The sequence below is a fragment of the Mytilus edulis genome, chromosome 12, assembly GCF_963676685.1.
Source record: "Mytilus edulis chromosome 12, xbMytEdul2.2, whole genome shotgun sequence".
NCBI lineage: Eukaryota > Metazoa > Mollusca > Bivalvia > Mytilida > Mytilidae > Mytilus > Mytilus edulis.
Genome location: NC_092355.1, coordinates 66,689,719 through 66,716,077, shown reverse-complemented (window position 1 = coordinate 66,716,077; position 26,359 = coordinate 66,689,719). Strand labels below are relative to the sequence as shown.

Sequence of the window (26,359 nt, the reverse complement as noted above, 5' to 3'; positions counted from 1 at the left end):
CTTATGAAATCCTTGTTATTTTTCCATAGTTTAAAAAAAAAAAGTGCCAATGTGAAGTGAAAGAAAAATCTAGAGAGAATTCTTTCCCGCCAAATTTTCAATGGCTTATATCTAGAAAACAAGCACACGGACCCTCCATTTTTTTCTGCTTATTTAGTTTCTCTATTTATATACTATCAATTTATAACAGTCTTTAAAAAAGATTGTTATTTTAAAACCGAGTAGCGAACATCCTTAACTGTTTTCTTTTACAGGGTATCTGTCTCACAAAGATGACCAGTGATGGTTTTATATTAGAGTTAGTGTGTTCAGTACCATTGATAGCAACAGTAAGTTACAGATACAGGTAGTAGTTATCTCCCTTTTACAGGGTATCTGTCTCACAAAGATGACCAGTGATGGTTTTATATTAGAGTTAGTGTGTTCAGTGCCATTGATAGCAACAGTAAGTTATAGATACAGGTAGTAGTTATCTCCCTTTTACAGGGTATCTGTCTCACAAAGATGACCAGTGATGGTTTTATATTAGAGTTAGTGTGTTCAGTACCATTGATAGCAACAGTAAGTTACAGATACAGGTAGTAGTTATCTCCCTTTTACAGGGTATCTGTCTCACAAAGATGACCAGTGATGGTTTTATATTAGAGTTAGTGTGTTCAGTGCCATTGATAGCAACAGTAAGTTATAGATACAGGTAGTAGTTATCTCCCTTTTACAGGGTATTTGTCTCACAAAGATGACCAGCGATGGTTTCATATTAGAGTTAGTGTGTTCAGTGCCCTTGATAGCAACAGTAAGTTACAGATACAAGTAGTAATTATCGCCTTTTGAGATGTTGTAGATACAGGTAGTAGTTATCTACCTTTGAAATGTTGTTGCTTTGATAAATCAAGGGTTTTCTAATAAATATGATGCATCCATAAACCATATCCTATTAAAAAAAAACAATCTAAAAGAAGTGCTGAAAAATGAGGAATCCAAACACAAATACTTAGTAAAAAAATTTGTAAGGGTTCCGCGGAACCCAGTGTCTCGCCTATATTTGCTGTAAATTGCAGGCTCAACAATAATGAGGAAAAAAATCAATAAAAATATTCCTCTTGTTACTATTTTATGATTGTAAGAAAAAAAGTCCATTTTAAAGTAAATTACAGAAAAAACGGAGTAATCTTTTTACAAACTTTACTTCTGGATACAATCTTATGACCATAAATAAGCTTCTGTCCAAGTTTGGTACAAACCCAGGATAGTTTAAGAAAGTTATTAAAATTTTAAAAACTTTAACCACAGAGTGAATGTAATGGTTCCCCGCAGAAAAACTAAGTCCATTTAAAAGTAAAATATGGAAAAAATGGATTTATTTATTTACAAAATTTACTTCTGGATACTATCTTATGATCATAAACAAGCTTCTGTCCAAGTTTGGTACAACCCCAGGATAGTTGGAGAAAGTTATTAAAATTCTAAAAACTTTAACCACAGAGTGAATGTTTTGTTTCCCCGCAGAAAAAACTAAGTCCATTTATAGTAAAATACGGAAAAAATGGAATTTTATTTTTACAAAATTTACTTCTGGATACTATCTTATGATCATAAACAAGCTTCTGTCCAAGTTTGGTACAAACCCAGGATAGTTGGAGAAATTTATTAAAATTCTAAAAACTTTAACCACAGAGTGAATGTTTTGTTTCCCCGCAGAAAAAACTAAGTCCATTTATAGTAAAATACGGAAAAAATGGAATTTTATTTTTACAAAATTTACTTCTGGATACTATCTTATGATCATAAACAAGCTTCTGTCCAAGTTTTGTAGAAATCCAGTATAGTTTAAGAAAGTTATTAAAATTTCAAAAACTTTAACCTCAGAGTGAATGTTTTGTTTCCCCGCAGAAAAAACTAAGTCCATTTACAGTAAAATACGGGAAAAATGGAATTTTATTTTTACAAAATTTACTTCTGGATACTATCTTATGATCATAAACAAGCTTCTGTCCAAGTTTGGTAGAAGTCCAGTATAGTTTAAGAAAGTTATTAAAATTTCAAAAACTTTAACCACAGAGTGAATATTTGTTGACGCCGCCGCCGACGACGGATGTAGGATTGCTTAGTCTCGCTTTTTCGACTAAAGTCGAAGGCTCGACAAAAAGAGACAGGAAATAGGATTGTGTCAAGAGACAACAATAATACCAAAGAGTAAAAAGCATTCAATGGTCACTAATGGGTCCTCACCACAGCAAGATGATCCTGCACCTGGAGGTCACCTTCAACTGGTCCCAAAACAAAAATGTGTACTAGTTCAGTGAAAATGGACCTCATACTAAACTGAAACATACACATGATCTAAAATAAAAAAAAAACCCAGACTTACAAGACTAACAAACCCAAACCTCAGAGGTTCCCGACTTGGGATGGATATAACATTCAGCAGGGTTAAACATGTTTTGTGCGATCTCCTCATTATGTCAAATATATATCATATGTAGAAGTTTTCATATTTTCATTCAAAAAACGCAAACTCATTGCTTCAAAGCACAGTTGTTGAAATGATTAACAGTCATTTGTTGTTCTTTTCCTCTTATCTGTTTACATCAATGTTTCAAGAATTAACTTGATGATAATTTAAATCAGGTCAGGGTTAAATTATTTTGTGCAATAAACCAATTAGTATATATCCATTGTGATAAATGTTTGTTTTAATGTAATTTTTATTGATTTTGTTTTTCAGGTTTTTTACCCACCATTATTAATAGATTTATATGTTCCAAGTTTTCTTCATTGTTGGTTGATGAGAAGATCATGTCAGAAATTGTTTGTAAGTACAGTTTTGTTACAATACTTGTTAATATCAAGATTTGATATTTTCACTGATGAATAAACATTTAACCCCTTATTTCAAAATCTGCTTGAAGTCATATCAGTTCTGTAAGTAACATTTGAATGAAGTATTCTTTGGCTAAAGGAAATAAACTCAAACAAGTAAATGGTTTTTTTTTAATTTTTGGTACATAATTGCACAATTAATTTCAGTAATCATATAAACACCTGTTTAACATGTTAAACAGACATATATCCATATTACAAAAGTCCATAAGAAATGATTAACAATTCATGGACTCTATATAATGTATCATCATTGTGTGTATAAACAATGAAAACAAATGAATAAATAACTATACTGCATAACAGATGGTGATTTAAATAAATAAAATAGATTATTCCATATTTATAAACTATTAGTAGGTTTTTCTATATGAATGGGATTTTGAATAAATAAGCATATTCACCTGAGGAAAAAGGATATTCACCGCGCAAAACGTCGCGTGCTTTTACGTGTACAATTTTGGTAAAAAAACGTTTGATTTGCAATTGCTTTTGGTAAATATTTTCTATTACATTCATTTCTCTCGGAATATGGAATAAAATATTTACTGTCTTTTGTTTCGGTAAATATGTGGTTTTATTGACTTTTGAAAAACTGATATTCACTTCGTTGGCCTTAGTAAATATCAGTTTTTCAAAAGTCAATAAAACCACACATTTACCTTATGAAAAGACAGTAATTGTATAATATTAACCATCATGAATACATGATCTGCAGCAGAGAGAAATAAACCTTTATGCGTATAAATATCAATACATCTGTTAACTTATTTTGGGTTGACAAATTCTCTTTGGAAAGTCTGTTATTGTTTTAAATTTGAGCTCTTATAAGAAATCTAAAAATAGCCCAAGATTCATCTTTTATTTCGTATGATTTGAATGTTCCAAAATCAATCAAAGTGTTATATATATATATATATATATATATATGTTACAGTAAATAGGTGAAATTAGGAATTACATGTAATTACCAAATAATTCAGTACATACCATTAATTACTAGTTGAATTAGCGATTACATGTATTTACTAATTGTTTCAGTAAGTACAGGTAATCTATAATATTTTTTATAATTTTTACAGCTATTTACTTACTTGATATTTTTGTTTCAAAGTTTGAGACAAAATTTAAGAAACCATACAGATAGTAAAGGACTGATTGAAGTGCTCAATTTTGGGTAAAAAAAATCCAAGGTATTTTAAGACTGCATGGTCCTTAACTATAGTTTTGAAACTGGAAAATGGTTGTTTTTTATAATTTGCAAGAGTTTATCTTCTATAAGTCCTCCCAACTTAAGGTCAAGGATCAGTAAATGGGGTATGTCACAGATTTTGGTATCATTTTGCATATGACTTGGGTTCTTTTAGTTATATATCTGAAAATCAAAAAAATAGTAGTGTTGATACTTAAATTTTTGTTTTTAAATGATATAAAATAATCAAATGGTCACCAACTTCATTTTTTGTGTATTAACCAATTCTTTGTAGGTACTGGAAAATGTGAAGTCAACAATTTTTTTATCTTGGACACAACTTTGATTGATTTATACTGTAAAAACTAATTTGGTAACCCTGTTATTATTCTACGTCATACATGTCATAGGAATGGAAATGTTTGTACCAAGAACCTAAAGTGTTTGAAGAAAAATGTATGGAGTAAACATTAGAAATTTGATGATTTAAAGTAAAAAAAATAAATTTTTTGTTGATTTTATGTGCTTTCTATACAAATGACCACATACATGTACTGTAAACCAACTGATTTTCGCGGTTACTTTATTTCGCATTTATACCCAGCTAGTCAACTTTGCGGCAATTTAACTTCGCGATTTTCTTATTTACTTAATGTAGTTTAATAGGGAAAGATCCAAGTTATTCCTTTTCGCGACGATTTAATTTCATGTTATTTTTCTAGTCGCGAAAATAAATCGCTCGCGAAATTTAGTTGGTTTACAGTATTTTGAAAAAATTAAATCAATAATATTTCAGGAAAAAAAAGAGATAATTACATTATTTTTTTTGATATGCAGAAACCTTTCAACAAGCCAAAGTTAAAGAAATCTGTGACACTGACTATTTAAGTCTGAAACTTGGCCTAAATGCTTGCAACAATATTGTATTATACAGGTAATATTGCTGTCATTCCACATTTTCTTTAGCAAATGAAATATTAATACCCACTTATAAGATGTTAAGTAGACTAGCTATTGACGTACTGATAGTGTCGGATTTGAAGCCAATGACACTTATCCTAACAAAGCATCTAGTCCTGAATTGTGAACCGACAAAACAAGTTTAATCCTGCTGTATATAACATGGACCAGTCCTAAGTTTAGATTTAAGGCTTCAAGGAGGTCAAGGAAAAGGACCTGGTAGGAACTTAGGGTTGACAAAGCAAGAGATGCACATTACCCCTCCCTTGTTATTGCAGCCATTGATTTAATAATTAGGACTGTTAAATAGCTTTTATATGTTGAATTGTTTGAAATACAACAGAAATGTCTTTAAAACCATCACAGTGGTTGTCGTTTGTTGCTGTGTGACATATATTTTTTCCATTCATTTTTTTGGTACATAAATTAGGCCGCCAGTTTTCTCGTTTGAATTGTGTTACATTTGTGAATTTGGGGCCTTTTATAGATGACTATGCAGTAAAAGCTTTAGTTTCTTTAGTTTCTGAGTCATTTGGTCTCTTGAGTAGAGTTAACTCATTGGCAAACATAACTAAATAGGGTTAGTCATGTGCACATGGCTAAGGGGGGTTAGTTAGTTCACACTGAAATGATAGTGAAAGTCAAATTAACCTTAGCATAATGTGCACATGGCTAACCCTATTTAGTTGGGTTCAGTTTTCATCATACATTTCTTATCAGTTTTCCAGAATTCAAAATTATTCCAGATTCAAATAATATTCCTTGTTATAAAATCTTCTTTTTATATACTTGTCTTGAGAGGAGATTGTGATTATCTCTATCTCTCTTGTTTTTATGTGGGTTTTTTTTCATGTTCAATCTGCTGATTATGGTATTTTTGGAATGAGGCTCTATTACATTTATTTATTGTACAATTTGAACATCGTCTCAGTAAATGCTTATTCTTTATCATTAGACATAGGAAGATGTGGCATGAGTGCCAATGAGACAACTCTCCATCAAAATAACAATTTATAAAAGTAAACCATTATAGGTCAAAGTACAGCCTTCAACAGGGAGCCTTGGCTCAAACCGAACAACAAGCTATAAAGGGCCCCAAAATTACTAGTGTAAAATCCTTCAAACAGGAAACCAACGGTCTAATCTATATTGTTCATTTTCAGCCAATATGTTTCTGAAAGTTTAACATCCTTAACATTAATGTATATTTTAGGATGATCACTTTGTAATAGTACTGACTGATCTTCTAGTCATTATTGCCCTTACTTTTGATAAGCTACATTGTTTTATCAGTTTGTAAATAGGTGTTAAAATTAATTCAAAAATTTGTAATTACTGGTAATAACTGGTCAGTTTTAGGAACTACTTGTATTAACTAAGTGCATCAGGAATTACATGTAATCCCTAAATTTTAGTAGTTATGTGTAATTCCTAATTTCATGTATTTACTGTAACATATATATATGTGCAATTGCGTAAGGGTGATTTCTATCTGACACAGCTTAATTCAGAACAACTGCTTACAAGGCACTCAAAACTTTGTAGAATGCATGATGAAAAACCAAGAATATTTTGCTGAACTTTACTAAAAGTTTGACTTGTTATATGTGATATGATTGATTGACTCATGATAGCTTGCTGCTCGGTAGGACTCTTGAAAGTTCTGTGAGAACAAAAAATATAATTAAGAGACAACTTATCACTTTGAAACAATTGATACTTATAAAAAATTTTAAATTGATAATGATATATAAATTAAACAATAGAAGTAGAATTTTAATAGAAATATTACATTCTTCTCAAATACAAATTTCTTCAAGAATATTTAGAGTTTGAAAAAATATATCAAAAATGTATTAACTAATTATTTCTTGTTTTTATTTGTCTTGAAAGTATGCATGCCTCAGTAATGATCAGTTTTCAAAGGTCAATATAACCTCTGATTAAGCCCATCAAAAGACAGTACAGTGTAACCTGTGTTATCTGACACAATGGGAGACCAGACAAAAATGTTGAATTAAGTAAGATGTCAGAATACTCAGGTTTTTCTGCAAGGATAGACATATTTTTGGATCATGAAAAGTGTCAATTAAAGCAGAATGTTGAAATACTCAGCTGTCAGATTAGACAGGTTACACTGTAATTGTGTTTACATTTGAAAAAAATAATTATCACCCAAATAAATTAGATGGATTTGATAGGATTACATTATTTTGAAATGGAGTAGGAATCCAGATCATCTTATTTGGAATTGTTACATTCACTACAAGTGGATCATGATCAAGAACTGCCTTATAAAATGTAAATGGAAGATCAGGAAATAGGTCTTTAATAATGTGAAAACTATTGACAGGTTTGCAGCTTGCATTTTTAATTGTTAGAGATGTTAAACTGTAGTCAAACTTGTTTGGTCTATGGACAAGTTCAATGTAATCAATCAATTTTAAAATATGATGAAAGATTAGTGGTGTTAACATCCAAGTTGTGGGTATTAATTCACTGAGGTCTAAATTAAAATCTCCCCCCAAAATTACAGGAATGTTTTCCTTATATAAAAAAGTTTTTACAAGAAGGCAGAAACTGTTAAATAGAAGTACTTTTTGAGACTTGTCCATTTTGTAAGGACCATGCCATGAAACACAAAGGAATGTCTGTGCATTTAGATTTGTTTCTTTCAGGATGACTGCACACATTCTTGGTAAAAGTTCACTACTTGAAATTTCCCCCTTAGCCACCTTAGACTCGTATATTTGACGAAATTTGGTTGTGGGATCTTCTCCTCGAATAAATGTTGTGGTGTCAAATATTATTCCAGCATCTTTTCCACCAATGGCCTGATAATTCCTATAGCCAAAATCTTGTGTGCAAATGTTCCTCAAGACAATGTCTGATTCCTGTATCAAAATCAAATCTGGATTCTCATCCTTAATGACTTTTTGCCTTACATCTTTCCTCTTCTTGGGTATTTCCATACCACCTATCTTCAAATCTTTTGGTACACAGCCGTTGGCATTCATTACAATGACTTTATAATCCATTTTCTTTGGTTTATACTGAAAAGGACCCATTATCAGTTAATTTATTACAATACATTCACTTTCAAGTTTTAGTTGACGATTTTTTTTTATCAATTTGTAAATCTTCTTCCTGTTTTTTTTTAAATTAAAGACCACATAGATCACAATATCACATGCATGTTATTCATTTGTGAATTTGGCTCATTTAGTTAAATTGAAATGAAGTAACATCCTGATCTTTAGACACTGAAAATTATACTGGATTTGCTTGTGAATGTTTCTGGTTATAATAAGAAAGGCTAAAATGTTATGGTCTACAGGTCTAGTAACTCCCTATTTTCAACAAAAATAGCTTGCAGATCAGTATGAGCAGAGGCTTTGTGTTGAAGGTTGTACTTTCATCTATAATGGTTTTTCTTTTGTAAACAAATTGTGACTTGAAGGGAGAGTAGTCTCATTGGCACTCATACCACATTAGCAGAAACTGTTTAGAGAAAAAGTTATTGACAATACAACATCTTACCTTTCTGCCGTATATTTGTTCTTGCCCAAGTAGAGGGGTCCCTTATTTCTTTTCAAATTATTTTATCTGTTATAGTTTTGCTTTGAAATCTGTAATTCTTATATTAATCTTTAGGTAAAACAATATTAACAAACCTTTCATGCAATAAGTATACCTCCCCTCCGATTTTATTCAAACACGCAATAGTTTGCTCCCTCCTTATAAGCTGTAAATGTCAAATTTAGCTGGGCGGAAATGACGATTTTTTTTGGTTTACATTACATCATAAAATGACACCCTGTAACCATGCATAGAATTTGGTCATTTGCCAGTATTTCTTTCATATAATTTGTTAAGTATTTATACTTTCCTTTTAAAACTTAATTTAGGTTAGTTTAAATCTTTCAGAACAAAAAACTATCAGAACAAAAAACTAAGTTAAATTTCTGGGTATCAGTTTTCATTAGTTATTTGATTTAAGGTCATGATACACTGGTTTAGTTCATCAACTGTTGCATGACACAATATTGATAGAAGGGTTTAAATGAATTATTAATTGTTTGGGATTTGGTCATTGTTGAAAGTGGAATGATAACCTATATTGTCATTTGGTCTTTTTTAGTGGGGTGGGGCATAGATGCCAACCATTACGATTTTTCAGTAATTTTTCTGATTTTGCCATAAAAACTACGCTTTTATGTTCAATAGTGGAATATAGTAACGGATTCCAGGTCGCCGCCGTTCTATTTTGTAAATGAGGATTTTTATCATAACTGGATTTTTTGATAACGGGATATTTTGACTCATCTACCTGTATACATGGTATATACTAAAGGTGCCCATAGTAATTCAATTATTAAGTTTAGAGTATACTACATTCATCATGAAAGATACATTTTTGTATGCTTGCCTACAAATGTAGAGCTGGCATTAGGTTTTCTGGTATGTGTGTCCATTGTCTATTGGTCTGCTTTTTCAGTCGGTCTATATGTACCAAGTTAAAATTTTTGATATAGGAAGTTTAGTGATATTACCGTAAATTTTTAGTCTTAATGGGTTATTTTGATTCTTCCTTCAATTTGAATCCTGTGTTCGAGAAATTATATAGTTTTGTTTAAGCTTGATTTCAGGCCAAATAAAAATATATAACCCGACCCTAGTTCAAACCCCCCAACCCTAGAACTTTTTTTTTCATTTCTGAAAATAAAATTTCAAACGATCCAATTTTGAGTATTGTGAATTAAAATAATTGAATTTATAGATTTCTGTCATCTGAATTTTCCATCAAGTATCTGTTATGTCTATAATGCAAGAATTCAGAACAGAATGCAATTAAACATGCTAAAAACGTAACATGACTGTTTATTTTACACCAAAACACATGTAAATGGTAAACTTCTGATTGGGGCTAATACTGGAAACAATTTCTGTAAGCACACAATTTTTTCCTGATTTTGACAATCCAAAATTAAATAAAAAAATTAAAAAAAAAAATTTTGCCCACCTACCAACCCTAATTTAAAAAAGTATGTAACTCAGGAACCACATATATTTTTGTTTTGGTTTAAAGTGAATGTTCATCCTCAGGGGCGGATGCAGGAATTTTCGAAAGGGGGGGTGCTAACCCAGGGCAAAGGGGGGGTGCAGGGGGGGTGCAAAACATATGTCCCGATACAAATGCATTGATCGGCAAAAATAAAGGGGGGGTGCGCACCCCCGGAACCCCCCCCCTGGATCCGCCACTGATCCTTAACTTTGTTTCTAAAATTTTGTCCTCTTTCTTACTTTTTTAATGGGAAGAGGGAAAGGCAAATATGTAATCATATAATTACTTGTATATTTTTTAATTGAATTTCAATTCTGTTACTATGAATATTTGAAAAGCTAATACGTACAATGTAAAAACAGGTTAATCGAATACGGCAAACCAAGCAGGACATGTTGAACTAATTACAATAAAGCCTCATCATCATTTATGAACCTGTCATTTATGTACCTGTCAGGGGCATCAATAGTCTTTTGTCAATATCTGCATGATTTTTGTTGAGCCTGCAACTTTTGTTGCAGAAAGCTCGACATAGGGATAGTGATCCGGCGGCGGCGGCTACGGCGGCGGCGTTAGCTAACTTTTAAAAGCTTTATATTTTAGAAGGTGGAAGACCTGGGTGCTTCATACTTTGTATATAGATGCCTCATGTTACGAAGTTTCCGTCAGTCACATGTCAAATGTCCTTGACCTCATTTTCATGGTTCAGTGACCACTTGAAAAAAAAGTTCAGATTTTTTGTAATGTTGAATTCTCACTTATTATAAGTAATAGGATAATTATATTTGGTATGTGCGTACCTTGCAAGGTCCTCATGCCTGTCAGACAGTTTTCACTTGACCTCGACCTCATTTCATGGATCAGTGAACAAGGTTAAGTTTTGGTGGTCAAGTCCATATCTCAGATACTATAAGCAATAGGTCTAGTATATTCGGTGTATGGAAGGACTGTAAGGTGTACATGTCCAACTGGCAGGTGTCATCTGACCTTGGCCTCATTTTCTTGGTTCATTGGTTATAGTTAAGTTTTTGTGTTTTGGTCTGTTTTTCTCATACTTTATGCAATAGATCTACTATATTTGTTGTATGGAATGATTGTAAGGTGTACATGTCTAGCGGGCAGATGTCATCTGACCTTGACCTCATTTTCATGGTTGAGTGGTCAAAGTTAAGTTTTTGAGTTTTGGTCTTTTTATCTAATACTATATGCCATAGGTCAACTATATTTAGTGTATGGAAATATTTTATGATCTATATGTCAGTCGCGCAGGTTTTATTTGACCTCGTCCTCATTTTCACGGTTCATTGCTCAGTGTTAAGTTTTTGTGTTTTGGTCTATTTTTCTTAAACTATAAGTAATAGGTCACCTATATTTGTTGTATGGAAGCATTGTTAGATGTACATGTCTGCCTGGCATGGTTCATCTGACCTTGACCTCATTTTCATGGTTCATTGGTCTTTGTTTAGTTATCTTGGTTAATGTTAAGTTTATGTGACAGTTTTTAATAAAGCTTTATACTTAGGACTATCAACATAATATCAATGATTAGTAAAGAAGGCGAGGCATTTCAGTGTGTGCACTCTTGTTTCATAGTTTAGAGGATGTTATTGTTATGACAGATAGCAATATTTCTGTTTTGTATTATTATTCACAATGTTGATGGCTTGGCATGTTGTATTGACAAGTTTCTGTTGTATGTTTCCCTCTAGATATCATTTTTATGCGGCCCCACATCCTATTATGGGTATAAACTATTCCAGATAACTATTCCATGGCATAAGTTTGAATGCTATGATTTATGTTTTTTACTTTGCTGGCTGTTAGTATATATATTGAAGATGAACATGTGGTCAGGGTATTGAATTTTATCAATATTTGCTGTTTTGGGAGATAATTGAACTTGGTGATTTTTTCGAATACTAACTTGCATAGAGTTTTCAGAAAAAAAATCCCCTATAGTGAACCATAGACCGCTCCAATGCTCCGTTTTGTTTATTTGAAAACATGTTTAACCCCGCCACATTATTGATGTATGTGCCTGTCCCAAGATAGGAGCCTGTAAATCAGCGGTTGTGGTTTGTTTATGTGTTACATATTTGTTTTTCGTTCATTTTTTTTTACATAAATAAGACTGTTAGTTTTCTCGTTGAACTGTTTCACATTGTCTTATCGGGGCCTTTTATAGCTGACTATGCGGTATGGGCTTTGCTCATTGTTAAAGGCCGTACGGTGACCTATAGTTGTTAATGTTTGTCATTTTGGTCTTGTGTGGATAGTTGTCTCATTGACAATCATACCACATCTTCTTTTTTATATTATATGTGTCTGTTTGGTCATCATTTGAGTCTCCTACTGACACAATGATATCTCAAAGAAAGTCCTTCTTTGACTTTGCTATAATACAGTAACTTCAGAGTGTAGTGCAGCAACATCACTTTTTTCTGGTTTGTTATGTTATTGTTGGACCCTTTATAGGCTACTATATGTATACACTTTAACATCATTGTCCTTTGTCCTTAATGTCAGATGGTAAGCTCATTTGCAATCTAACCACATCTCCTTGATAATCAGTAATAAGAGCAGGGATGACATATCAGCAAACACTGGCTTGCTTTTACATTGTTTTTGAAATTGTGGATTAGTTTCCATATAGCATTTTATTAATGATGATAATAAAGATACAGGTAAGAGAAATGTTTACAGTTGGAAGAGTTGCTGTTTTAAAAAAAATTTACTCTCTTCAAAAATATAAAATACGTTTGTAATCTGGTGGCAACACCTTAGAAATGCCTGAAAACATCATACATTGTGATACTCAACTGTTTTTAAGGCTAAATTTTTTTTCAGCACAAATAACATAATCTGTACAATAAAAAAAGGTTGCTTACAACAATATTACTAATCATATGAAAAGAGAAAAAAAAATGTTAATTTAAAGCATAATACAAATTTATGCAAAAATTAAAAACTGATTGTGCCACCATACATGTCAACCTGTGACGATGAAAATGCAGGTCATGACCTGCATTAAAGAATGAAATCTCAGGTCATGACCTGCATTAAAGAATGAAATCTCAGGTCATGACCTGCATTAAAGAATGAAATCTCAGGTCATAACGCCTATAAACTTTTTTCGAGCTGAATTTCAGTAAGTAGGGGACATTTTTTTTATAATTTAAATAAAAGTTTCCAAAACATGTTCACTTTATTAATCATTATTTCATTGCACTTTGAAAAGCTTTTGATAACTTTGTGACACTTTCTCCTCTTTGGTTAATGTTATTATTGACATTTCTACATTCATTGACATTGTTCAGATCTTTATGTATAGTATTTCACCCTCAAGTTGTGACTGGCTTTTTTTTTTTTTTAACCAGATTTTTGTGACAAAAATGTCGGTTATTGATTTGGGGATGTAGTCAGCGGGCGGGCGGGCGGCAATCAAATGTTGTCCGTGCATTAACTCATTAACCGTTCTACCAAAGCTTTTAAAATTTTAATATGTTGTTACTGACAACTTAATGAAGGTCAAGTTCAATAATGGAGATTTTGACTTTTACCGTTCAGGAGTTATGGTTCTTGAAAGATTGAAAAATGGAGTTTCCAGTCGTGTCCGTGCATTAACTCATGAACCGTTCAACCAAAGCTTTTAAAATTTTATTATGTTGTTACCAACAACTAAATGAAGGTCAAGTTCAATAATGACGATTTTGACTTTTATTGTTCAGGAGTTATGGTTCTTGAAAGATTGAAAAATGGAGTTTCCAGTCGTGTCCGTGCATTTACGCATGAACTGTTCTACCAAAGCTTCCTAAATTTTAATATATTGTTACTAATGACAAAATGGAGATCAAGTTCAATAATCACGATTTTTACTTTTATCGTTCAGGAGTTATGGTTCTTGAAAGATTGAAAAATGGTATTTCCAGTCATGTCAGTGCATTTTCTCATGAACCATTCAACCAAAGCTTTTGAAATTTTTATATGTTGTTACTGATGACAAAATAGCTCGGTCAAGTTCAATAATGATGATTTTGACTTTTACCGTTCAGAAGTTATGGTTCTTGAAAGATCGTAAAATGGCGTTTCCATTCACGTTGTTGCATTTACTAATGAACCATTCAATCTAAGCTTTTCAAATTTTAATATGTTGATACTGACTACAAAATGGAGGTCAAATTTGATATTGACGATTTTCACTTTCACCATTCATCAGTAGTGGTTCTTCACTATGATATTGCCAGGACACAAATAAATGTTGATAAATCCGGTTTGCTGTCGTTGTGACAGCCTCTTGTTTTTAGTAAGTTGTGACTGGTCTTTGCTCATCAGCTGATCCATTATATATACGGAAGTGTTTCACGACCTTGACTGGCTTTTCATTATACTTTGGTAATTAGAGCATAAGTAAAATAAAGTTAAACAGTTCAAGGAAGTATATAAATGAAAAGTTATATTTCAATATGTATTTAAATTCTATTTGTAGTGGATTTGATCTTTTTTTACCCAAAAAAACATAAATATAAGGAACAATTTTGAATGGTGACAAAAAAGAAGGAAGTACCTCAGTTGAAAAATGTTTGTAAAACCTGACAACAGTGAAATTTATTTATGACCTAAAGCTAAGGTTATTTGTGTTTATTAACAGTGTGTTTGACACCAAAGCTGTCAAATGAAGCCATGCACTTGATGAGTCACTTAATTTGACAGTTTACACAGGTAGCTGAACTTCTGTTGATGGAAGAACTATGAATTTGCCGGTATTTAAAAAAAAAATCACTTATAAAATCATTCTCTAGGCTTAGAAATCCAGGTGAAAACGGGTCATTTTCAGAATTCCCGGGTAATTCAGTGACCCGGCGGGTGTCCCGGGTGATCCCTCAGAATTGTGAAAATCTCGGGTCACACACGCAAAATACGGGTCAGTTGACAGGTATGATTGTGCAGAAACCAATTGAAGGTCTTTTTACATACAAATTTCATAATGATAAATGAGAATCTACTTCAAATTGCCTCAAGCTTACTTAATTGACATCAAATCATATGTTTCTGAAAACTGATTAATAGATAAAAAAAATGTATGGTTTCTAGGAACTTTGTCTGAAATAAGGGATATTATATGCTACATCCAGTTCAGAAAATTAAACGGCCTAAAGTTCGGCAGAAACATAAAAAGACTTACTATAGCTTAGAAATATAATAATCAGAACAAAAGCAAATGGTTGTTCCATGGAAAAGTGAAAGGACCTACTAATAATAATCAGAAGAAATACAATAGGTCTTTCCACAGAAAAGTGGAAAGACATAATAATAAGAACAATATAAAGAGGTCTTTCCACTTGAAAGAGAATGACCTAATTAGATTATATACTGACAAATAGTTTACTTAAACAACAAGAAACACTAGATGAAATAATTTCAATTCAAATGAACATATGTAGCACTTGTGTATATATGTATATATTATAATTATTATTATATGAATCCTTGCTTTAATGTATTATTGAAAATGTTGGTACATATATTTGATTATAATGAGTAATAAAAAATGGGTAATTGTTTACAGTTACAAAAATGATAAACTCAATAATTATATAATATAGCTCATCTGATATATGGTTGTGTAATTGAACATATCAGTGGATCATGGTCAAGAACCATCTTTAGACATAGATATAATTTTTTACATGAAATGTCAATATTATCAATAATGTCCTTAGTATCAACATTTTTGGTGCCCCTTAAGCTATTATTTGTATGAGATATACAAATTCTGTAAGGGTTGTTGGGATGTTCCAAATTGAAATCTTTGCCAAGGATTACAGGAATTTTTTTTTCATCTGAATATTGATAGATAAATAATTCCGAAAATTTATCAACTTTGTCTTTTTCTAAGGAATTGAAATGAGAACCATGACATGAAACACAAAGAAATGGCTCTGCATTTGAGCATTTTTGTTTTAGTGTCACTGCACAAATTCCTTTTAAAATTTCATTATTTGTTGTCTGTATGTAACCATATTTTGAAACATATAATTTTGACAGTTGTTTTTTCGTTTCTTCACAAGATGTATGCACATCAAACTTTTTTGTGTTAAAGATTATCCCAGCATCTTCTCCACCAATGGCTTGATACATTCTGGCATCTTCTCCACCAATGGCTTGATACATTCTGGCATCTTCTCCACCAATGGCTTGATATATTCTGGCATCTTCTCCACCAATGGCTTGATACATTCTGGCATCTTCTCCACCAATGGCTTGATACATTCTGGCATCTTCTCCACCAATGGCTTGATTTTGAGCATCTTCTCCTCCAATGGCTTGATTTTGAGCATCTTCTCCTCCAATGGCTTGATTTTGAGCATCTTCTCCTCCAATGACTTTATTTTGAGCACCTTCACTAATGGCTTGATTTTTTGCATCTTCTCCATCAATGACATGATTTTCAACATCTCCAATGGCTTGATTTTTAGCATCTTCTCCAATGGCTTGATTTTTAGCATCTTCTCCACTAATGACTTTATTTTGAGCATCTTCTCCACCAATGGCTTGACTTTCAGCATTTTCTTCATCAATGGCTTGATTTTCAGCAACTTCTCCACCAAAATGACCAATGGCTTGATTTTTAGCAACTTCTCCACCAAAATGACCAATGGCTTGATTTTTAGCAACTTCTCCACCAACATGACCAATGGCTTGATTTTTAGCAACTTCTCCACCAACATGACCAATGGCTTGATTTTTAGCAACTTCTCCACCAACATGACCAATGGCTTGATTTTTAGCAACTTCTCCACCAACATGACCAATGGCTTGATTTTTAGCAACTTCTCCACCAACATGACCAATGGCTTGATTTTTAGCAACTTCTCCACCAACATGACCAATGGCTTGATTTTTAGCAACTTCTCCACCAACATGACCAATGGCTTGATTTTTAGCAACTTCTCCACCAACATGACCAATGGCTTGATTTTTAGCAACTTCTCCACCAACATGACCAATGGCTTGATTTTCAGCAACTTCTCCACCAACATGACCAATGGCTTGATTTTTAGCAACTTCTCCACCAACATGACCAATGGCTTGATTTTTAGCAACTTCTCCACCAACATGACCAATGGCTTGATTTTCAGCAACTTCACCTGTGTCTTGAAATATGCTTCCCAAGTTTTCTTCATCCACAGCTTTATACTTTTTTAATTTTGTACAAATGTTATTCAATGGAAAGTTTGATTCCTGTATCAAAATGATATCTGGATTTTCATCCAATATGACATGGTACATTACTTCCATCCGTAAATCAGTTATTTTTTCTCCCTTTATCTTGAAGTTATCTGGTACAAGTTTTTTTGCATTCATAACAAGGACCTTATCTTCAGATTTCAAAAATAAAGTATCTGTTGGTGAAGTTGCATGCAATGCCAGGACATCATTACCAAGAATTGCTTTTGCATAATGCAGAGTTAGATAAGGAAATAAGCTATCAACGACGTCTAAAATATGAATTGGTGTGCAGCATACATTGGTAAATGTTTCAGATGTAAGGATATAATCAATTTTGTTAGGTCTATTTTCTAGTTTTGGATAATCATTAACTACTATATTGTAACAGACTGGTTTTGTTGATGGCCAACAAACTGATGTAACTGCTACTGACATTAGGTCTAAATTGAAATCTCCCCCTAATATTACAGGAATTTGTTTTTCATATAAATACAGACCAAGACATAGACACAAATCACGATAAATCTTTTTCTTTTCACCATATTGTATTTTAGAAGGTCCATGCCATGTAGCACAAAGGAATGGCTGTCTATTTTGGCATTTTTCTTGTAGTATCACTGCACACATTCTTAAATCAGCATCTTTTGAAATTTCTGGTTTCATATTTAATATGTGTGTCTTGGTGTTTGTTGGATTTTCAAAACGTTTAAACTTGGTGCTGTCATAAATTATAGCAGCATCTTTTTTGGAGTTAGTTTCAACATATGTATATTTCTTATTGCCAAAATCTTGATTACAAATATAATCCAAATCACAATTTTTTGATTCCTGCATCAAAATGATGTCTGGTTTCTCATCACTGATGATTTTTTGAATTGCATGCCTTCTCTTCATAGGTAAATCCATTCCCTCTACAGACAAGTTTTTTGGTATAGATCCTTGTCCATTTAATGTAAGAACCTTATGTTCCATTTTCTTCGGTCACTGTTTAACTATTCTCTAACTGACGTGTATAGTTTGAATAATCTGTAAAATATAGAGTAAGTAAATATAAACGATCTGGAAAATCAAAATTCATCTTACATTGTCTTACAGCTTCAAGAATGAGCAAAACTAATACCTCATTAAGTTAACTATAAAATATTTTAGTCTAGTTGTTCATATGAAATTACAGGTTGCTGCCAAAAAGGTGCATCATCAAAATGGTCCAAATAATGAAAACCTGCAGTAAAAAAATCAAAAATTACTAAACTTCTTTATAAATTTCTAGCTCTGCTATATATGCATATGAAAGATATTTAATGTTGTAACCAATTTTTTACTTTATTTACTATTTGAAGTTTTTATGAAAGATTCATTCTTTAAGATCAGCTTGTGCTATAACCCCCAAAATCTATCCCAACTATTCTTAAGGGAATACAATACAGTAGCAGGGGCAGATAATAACGTTTTCAGAACTTTTCGTGTTTTTTTCGCGAGGTTGATAATCAGAACGTTGTAAATTCGCGATGTTTCTGATAAGAATGTTAACATTTCGCGGAATATTCACTGACATCATAACTCTGGTTGTGCGAATTTAAAAAAGTAACTTCTTAAAAAGCGGCCATGCCGTTTCTAAAAGACAGAGTAATCTGCCGAAGAGCAGCGAGATCAAAGGAAATACTGGAGAAGAAGAAAAGTTACCGGTAATCAAATACAACTTGACGAAATTGAAGAAATAGTAATAGACACAGAAGAGTGTACTGAAAGTGTAACATGGAAAGACGGGAGATGTGGAGCTATTCATTCTAGAAAAAGCACTGAATAACTGTCAAAACTGCACGGCCCAGCTGAATCTGCTCAATGTAGAGAAAGACAAATTGCAAGGATGTGGGATGGCTATCTTTCTATTCGTTGCTTAAACTGTAACATTATGCTGAATAATATTTAAACAAATAAGACACATTACAAAACAAAAGGACCTGCTATTTTTGACATCAACACAAAGCTGCAATAGCTCATTATGAGTATTGCTACATGTAGCGACTGAATGTCCAGCAGCAAATATTTGAATGCACATTTATGACATCAACTTGTTATTTTAATGAAACTAGAAGAAATGAGAAAACACATGAACCCGTGATTAATTAGAATGTTTTAACAAAATCCACACATGGACCCCTATTTTCTTCTTTTGCAATCAGTCAAGTACTGTGTCAGGATCACTCCGCCAAAATTTCAAGAAAAAATCAACGATCAAATTTTTTCTGCACTTCCGAATAGTCAGAAAAATATAATCAATTTCTTTACTTCGAATATAGCAATCTAAATCGGGACAATAATAATCTGGTTTAACCTTAAACTTGTTAAAGCATGTTGACGCCATGGATCAAGGGAACATTCTACAAAAAAACCTGTTAAGTTATGGCTTTTTCGTTCAAAAGTATTGTTACTTTTTAACTCTTTTAAAGTCCTTATTTATGAAATTTCAGGAATTTTCTTCCTAATATGCAAATTTCGAACCTAATTATCACAAAAAGTAAGTCATTAAATACTTTTTTCTTTGCATATTTCAAAAGTACACATTGAAATTGACCTTCTATCAAAATTTCAAGAAAAAATCACTTGAGATCTCAACTGTATTGTATGCCCTTAAGTGTTAAGGAACCTTATGGTAAAATTTCATAGAGATCCATACCCTGAGTTACTAGTTATTGTCTTGAATGTACATGCAAACAAGACATTAAGCACTTTCAAAAGCAGACATTGCAATAAGTAAAACACACATATATTCAACATAACAAAACTTACCTCGCAGGTATTTGTGAAGGCTTGGAATACGTTAATATCAAATTACATCAGGTTGATGCTAACATGGCACATCATCAAAATGGTACTTAACAAGTTAATACCTACAATAGAAATATTAAAATCATAACTTAACTGTTTTTAACATTCTACTTAAAGATTTAATACATTTTAGTTATCCAATTCACTTATTAAGCTGTTTTACATGCCCCATTTATGCATTTAGGGCGTTATTTTTTCTGATCTGTGCTTCTGTCTGTTTGTTCATTCATTCATCAGTCTTTCCCGCTTCAGGTTAAAGTTTTTTGGTCAAGGTAGTTTTTGATGAAGTTGAAGTCCAATCAAGTTGAAACTTAGTGCACATGTCCCCATGATCATTATAACTTTAATGTCAAATTAGAGTTTTAATCCCATTTTCAGGGTCCACTGAACATGGAAAATAATAGTGTGGAATGGGGCATCTATGTACTTGGGACATATTCTGGTTTTTATGAAATTTACCATATTTAAGAATATATTAGCACAATTTTTTAAGAGATTTTCAGTTCTATACTTTCTATTTTACATTTACATATCACATACCCACAATAAATAGCCTCAGGTTGAGGGAACTGTGGCATCAAATTTCAAAATACATAATCATACTTTTGACCTCTAAGGCCAAAAAAAAAAATGTCTGTTTAAGGTTACATACATTAAATTAATAGGGTAGGTAGGTCGGTATTTCCATTTTATTTTATTTTTTCATTTTTTTTTTTTGGTCATGATTTAGAGTCATGTGGTTTCGTTTTTTCATGGTCCGAGTTGATCATGGAACAAGTTTACCTGTATTTTTAATGATTGGATTATTTCCCTTTGTTATTGGTTGGAAAAAAATGGTTGCAAATTGTTTATTTCATCACAGATGTGGCGAATTTCCTTAAAACAGCTGTCTCTTGAACTGAATTTTAATGTGTGTATTGTTATGCGTTTACTTTTCTTCATTGGTTAGAGGTATAGGGGGAGGGTTGAGATCTCACAAACATGTTTAACCCCGCCGCATTTTTGCGCCTGTCCCAAGTCAGGAGCCTCTGGCCTTTGTTAGTCTTGTATTATTTTAACTATTAGTTTCTTTTGTACAATTTGGAGTTTAGTATGGTGTTCATTATCACTGAATCAGTATATATTTGTTTAGGGGCCAGCTGAAGGATGCCTCGGGGTGCGAGAATTTCACGTTGCATTGAAGACCTGTTGGTGACCTTCTGCTGTTGTCTGCTCTATGGTCGGGTTGTTGTCTCTTTGGCACATTCCCCATTTCCATTCTCAATTTTATGTCATATCTTGATTGTGAACATAAGGATGTATCAGGCAATTGATTTATATTATTGGCAACACTAAATTCACTTTTGACATGACTTTTGTGTTCAGTTTATTTTTCACTTTATGGCAGAATTAAAATGACTTGGGGTTGGCACTCAAAAATAGGGTAGGTCAGGTAATCGTAAACAGACATACATTTTTTTTGGGGTCTAAATGTATGGAAAGACATTGGAGTCTCATTAAGCAGTATTTTAGGTAGATACTGTAAAGTTATAACCCCTCATGGTAAGAGTTAAACAGGATTACTTCACTGGCCCAAATTTATCTTTGGTAAGTATTTATTAAATCCTGGAACATATTTTTCAAGGTTTATTCAATAGGTTCTGAAATGTTATCTGAAAGGTTCAGGACTTGGTCAGAACTACTTTTATAGCTCACCTGGACCAAACCTTTGCCAAGATTGTTTGTAGACTATTTTATTGCCTTTTGATGTTTTGGTCAAAAACTAAATAAGATAGAGATAAACTGTAAAACACAAAAAAGATCAACAAACAAGAGATTTTTTGTCATGAATTCTAATCTTTTCCACAATGTTGGAGAGTGACTATTGTTGATTAATGGCTAGATGAACAACACAGGCTCTTAAGAGACTAGTTTGTTAAGAAGTCACAAAATCACATACATGACATATAAACATAATGAAACAACTTCAAGTATCTTGCAAGGGGACATCACAGGATTACTTTGAACTTTACTTTTGATTTTGCCATTTGAGTTTGGTATTTTTGTTATTTTACTTTTTACACAACTATTAGCACATTTACATCTTTACCAGTTTCCCAAATTCCACAGGTTGTGGACAATGCAGTTCTAAGTCTGGTTGAGATTCAATTATGTCACAGAGGTTATGAAGTAGGCAAGCACAGCGAGTACATGTAAAAACTTACCATAGGAAATTGAAAAGGAAAGGGGGTGGGGTGTAAAGACTTGTGTTTAATTTATTAGTAATTTTTGAATACATATAGCTTTTTTAATTCAACTTGTTATGTAATTCATCACTTATAAAAACTGACCATCATGATATATCCACGTGTGCTGATATCTATTGATTTAGTTTCTACACCATTATGAAATATGAGTATATAATTTTGCTTTGAAATATAATCCTAACATAGGACTGAACAATATTAACAAACCTTTCATGCAATAATTATATATCCTATCTGATTTCATATAAACACGCAGTAGTTTGCTCCCTCTCTGACATAGTCAGCTGGGCGGAAATGACGATTTTTATTAACATCACATGATAAAACCCTATGAGCATGCGTGGAATTTGGTCTTTTTTTTAAATAACCTTTTTGATATTTGAACTTTTTATTAGAAAGCCAAGTTGGGGTAGCTTACCTCTATCATCTTTCTGAACACAAACAAAAATAGATAAAAAATTCTGGATATCAGTTTTCTTTACCTATAAGATTTAACTGCACATTTTTTTATTGAAAGAAGTTCCTTTTACACTAGTTTAGAGTATGTCTATCATCTATTGCATGACGCAATATTGATAGTAAGGTTAAAAGGGTTTTAACAAATTATGGTATGGGATTTGGTCATCGCTTAAGGCCGTACAAGATCTATATTGGTTAATTTTGAGTCATTTGGTCTCTTGTCACTCACAGGCAATCACACTTCCTAATGAATGTAATGTTTATAACATTCATTTTAAGCAAATAAAGTACTGTAAAAAAATACCTTCAACCTGCTTCTATTAACTAATTAGAAAAAGGGCGTTTTTTAAAACTTTTTTTAAGGAAGGGGGGGGGGGGGGAGTAGTTTGTTATATAATATCCTTTTGCAATGGAAATGATTGTTTTATTCCTGTTTGTCCCATGATCTGATTGTCCATCAACATCAATTTACTTAGGGTACATGGTATGATATATTCATCAGCAAGAAACCCAACAACACAAAAAACAATAAAAGTTCATGATGAAACAATGCTAAAATTATCGGTCCAATTATAATCCCCTTACTGTTATTTTATAATGAATTCTTTTATTACTGTATACCTTTACTCGTCTACTGGTATACTAAAAATGTCAATAATAATTGATTTAGTTCAATATGTAAGTTTATACTGCAAACATTATGAAAGATACTTTTTTGTATACCTTGCCTACAAATGTAGAGCTGGCATTATGTTTCCTGGTCTGCATGTCCATAAGTCTGTGGATGTATCCAGTTGAAATACTTTTTAGACGACCGCAAACAATTTTTTGGGATCGTATAATGGTATGATGTCGTCGTCTGCGTCGTCCAAAGACACATTTGGTTTCCGGACAAAAACTTTAATTTAAGTGAATGGATCTCTATGAAATTTAATGAGCTGGTTCAATACCACAAATGGAAGGTTGGGATTTTAGGAATAATGGCTCCAAACGTTTAGGAATTAGGGACCCTAAAGTGTTAAGTTCCGTATATTAGGAAGTTCCGGACTTTGGTTTTTAGTCAGACCCGCAAGTGGCGGGAATAGTTATTCTTATTGCACATGGAGTTCGAGCAGGGCGCCTGACAGATACAGACACAACTTGGTGAGTCCATTACTATATAGAATTGACTTTTCATGGTAGCAGAGCATAGCGATCATAATGGCAACAAGTTTTAAGAATCCACCTACGTTTGACCCGAGGTCAATGACTTACGAAACATGGAAGAATGAAATTTCCGTCTGGCAATTAGTTACCGATTTGAAAGTTGACAAACAAGCACTTGCTGTTTCACTTACACTTACGGGAAATGCACGGGAAGTGGCTATGGATGTCCCGGCTGCCGATCTGGCCAAGGAAGACGGCATGGCAAAACTGATAACACAATTGGACAAGGCGTTCTTACGAGATGATAAGGACAAAGCATACGAAGCTTACAAAAATTTTGATACGTTTGTAAAAACTGAAAATTTGTCAATGTCAGACTACATTATAGAATTCGACAAAAGATATAGCAAATCTAAAAAATATGACATGACACTCCCAGAAGCTGTCCTTGCTTTCAAACTATTAGATAATGCTGGCCTGTCTTCCAGAGACAAACAACTAGCCTTAACAGCATCTAGTGATGTTAAATATACCTCTATGAAGTCAGCATTGCAACGTATATTTGGTGAACGAATGTCTGGACCTTCAGAAAATACTGGTATTGTTCCAAGTATAACAATTAAACAAGAACCAGTATATTATACACAACACAATAAAGGGAGTAAATCAAAAGAAAAGGGCACTAATCCTTTAAACAGGTTTGGAAAAAGAACAAAATGTGCTGTCTGCCAGAGTGTTTTTCATTGGGCTAAGGACTGTCCTGACAAAGTAAATTCTGTTAATTTTGTTGAGTCTGAAAGTGAAATTGTAGAGAATTGTAACATAACGCTTTTCACAAAAGAGCAACCACCCGTCAGTGAAATATTTGTACTTGAATCAGCATGTTCAGCAATCATAGACACTGCATGTACTCGTACTGTGTGTGGGGAAAATTGGTTTAAACAGCTTTTAGAGAGAACTGGGGACATTACTACAGTGACAAGTAGTAGAGCGTTTAAGTTTGGTGATGGAAAAGTAGTCAACTCTTTTATGCGTGCCACTATACCTGCTCAGATAGGAAGTACCAATTGCAAAATTGAAACTGAAATTGTAAAAGCTGATATCCCTTTGTTACTCAGTAAGGCATCATTGAAGAAGGCTGGTACTGTACTGGACTTAAAGAATGATAGGGCAATCATGTTTAACAAACCAGTGGAATTGGAGTTCACATCTAGTGGACATTATTGTGTAAATATTGTGAAAACAAAACCTGAAATACAAAATTCACCTGTTAACGTAGAGGAGAACGTACTTAATATCACAGATGGCATGAGTACAGCGGAGAAACGTAAGACATTGGTTAAAATACACAAACAATTTGGACATGCAACATTTAACCGTTTATCTAAACTTATAAATAAGGCTGGAATGAACAATGCTGATACTTTTGAGCTTTTGCGATCAGTTTGTGAAAATTGTGACATTTGTATGACAAACAAAAGACCAAGTTCTAAACCGGTGGTTGGACTGCCATTGGCAACAGAGTTTAACGAAACAGTAGCAGTTGATCTGCATGAACTAGAACACAATGTATGGTATCTTCATATAATTGACGAATTCACACGCTTTAGTGCAGGGTGTATTATGAAAACAAAAAAAGGATCAGAATTTGTAAAGAAATTTTTGGAATCTTGGATTTCAATACATGGTTCACCAAGGCGTCTTTACAGTGATAATGGCGGTGAATTCAATAATGACGAAATACGAGATATGGCAGAGAACTTTAACATTGAAGTAAAAACTACTGCAGCTTATAGTCCTTGGAGTAATGGGCTTCTAGAAAGGCATAATCAAACTCTTACGGACACATTACTAAAATTGAAAGCAGATAATAATTGTGACTGGGACATTGCTTTAAGTTGGGCTCTCATGGCCAAGAATGCTTTAGATAATGAACATGGGTATAGTCCATACCAATTAGTTTATGGACGCAATCCAAACCTACCTAGTGTTTTAACAGATAAGCTGCCTGCCCTAGAGGGTACGACTATGAGTGAAGTGGTTGGAAAACATATTGAGACCTTGCATTCAGCTAGAACAGCTTTCACCAGAAGTGAATGTTCTGAAAGAATTCGCAGAGCATTGAGAAAACAAACTCGTCCAAGTGGTATTTCCTACCAGACAGGTGATAAAGTTTACTATAAAAGACCAGATAACAAAGAGTGGAAAGGGCCTGGTGTTGTGATTGGACAGGATGGAGCTGTTGTTTTTGTAAGACATGGTGGTATGCTTGTAAGAGTGCATCAGTGCAGATTAACGAAGGTATCAACAATACCTGAAACAGAAGAAAACAAAAATACTGGTAATTTTGAA

At 32.9% G+C, this 26,359-nt stretch overlaps 2 protein-coding genes across 17 annotated transcripts in view; one reads left to right on the top strand and one right to left on the bottom strand.

The window, feature by feature from the left end:
- LOC139498974 (potassium channel subfamily T member 2-like) overlaps positions 1-26,359 on the top strand; it is a 147,712-nt gene that overhangs the window by 55,431 nt on the left and 65,922 nt on the right. For 14 of the 16 annotated variants that reach the window (XM_071287602.1, XM_071287599.1, XM_071287604.1 and 11 more), the window contains 2 exons: positions 719-793; positions 2,726-2,812. In XM_071287602.1, coding sequence (XP_071143703.1) covers positions 719-793; positions 2,726-2,812 — 162 coding nt within the window. Of the gene's footprint in view, positions 1-370; positions 446-491; positions 678-718; positions 794-2,725; positions 2,813-26,359 lie in introns of those variants that run through there. The other 2 variants (XM_071287596.1, XM_071287611.1) reach the window with 2 other exon arrangements.
- LOC139498957 (uncharacterized) lies at positions 12,650-22,784 on the bottom strand. Its single transcript, XM_071287551.1, has 3 exons — positions 22,610-22,784; positions 20,118-20,218; positions 12,650-18,353 (listed from the first exon to the last, which is right to left on the bottom strand). The coding sequence occupies exon 3, from the start codon at positions 18,297-18,299 to the stop codon at positions 15,702-15,704; it is 2,598 nt and encodes an 865-aa protein (XP_071143652.1). The 5' UTR covers positions 18,300-18,353; positions 20,118-20,218; positions 22,610-22,784; the 3' UTR covers positions 12,650-15,701.

Coding starts and splice junctions, on each gene's coding strand:
- LOC139498957 (XM_071287551.1), bottom strand. CDS start 18,299: ATGGAACATAAGGTTCTTACATTAAATGGACAAGGATCTATACCAAAA.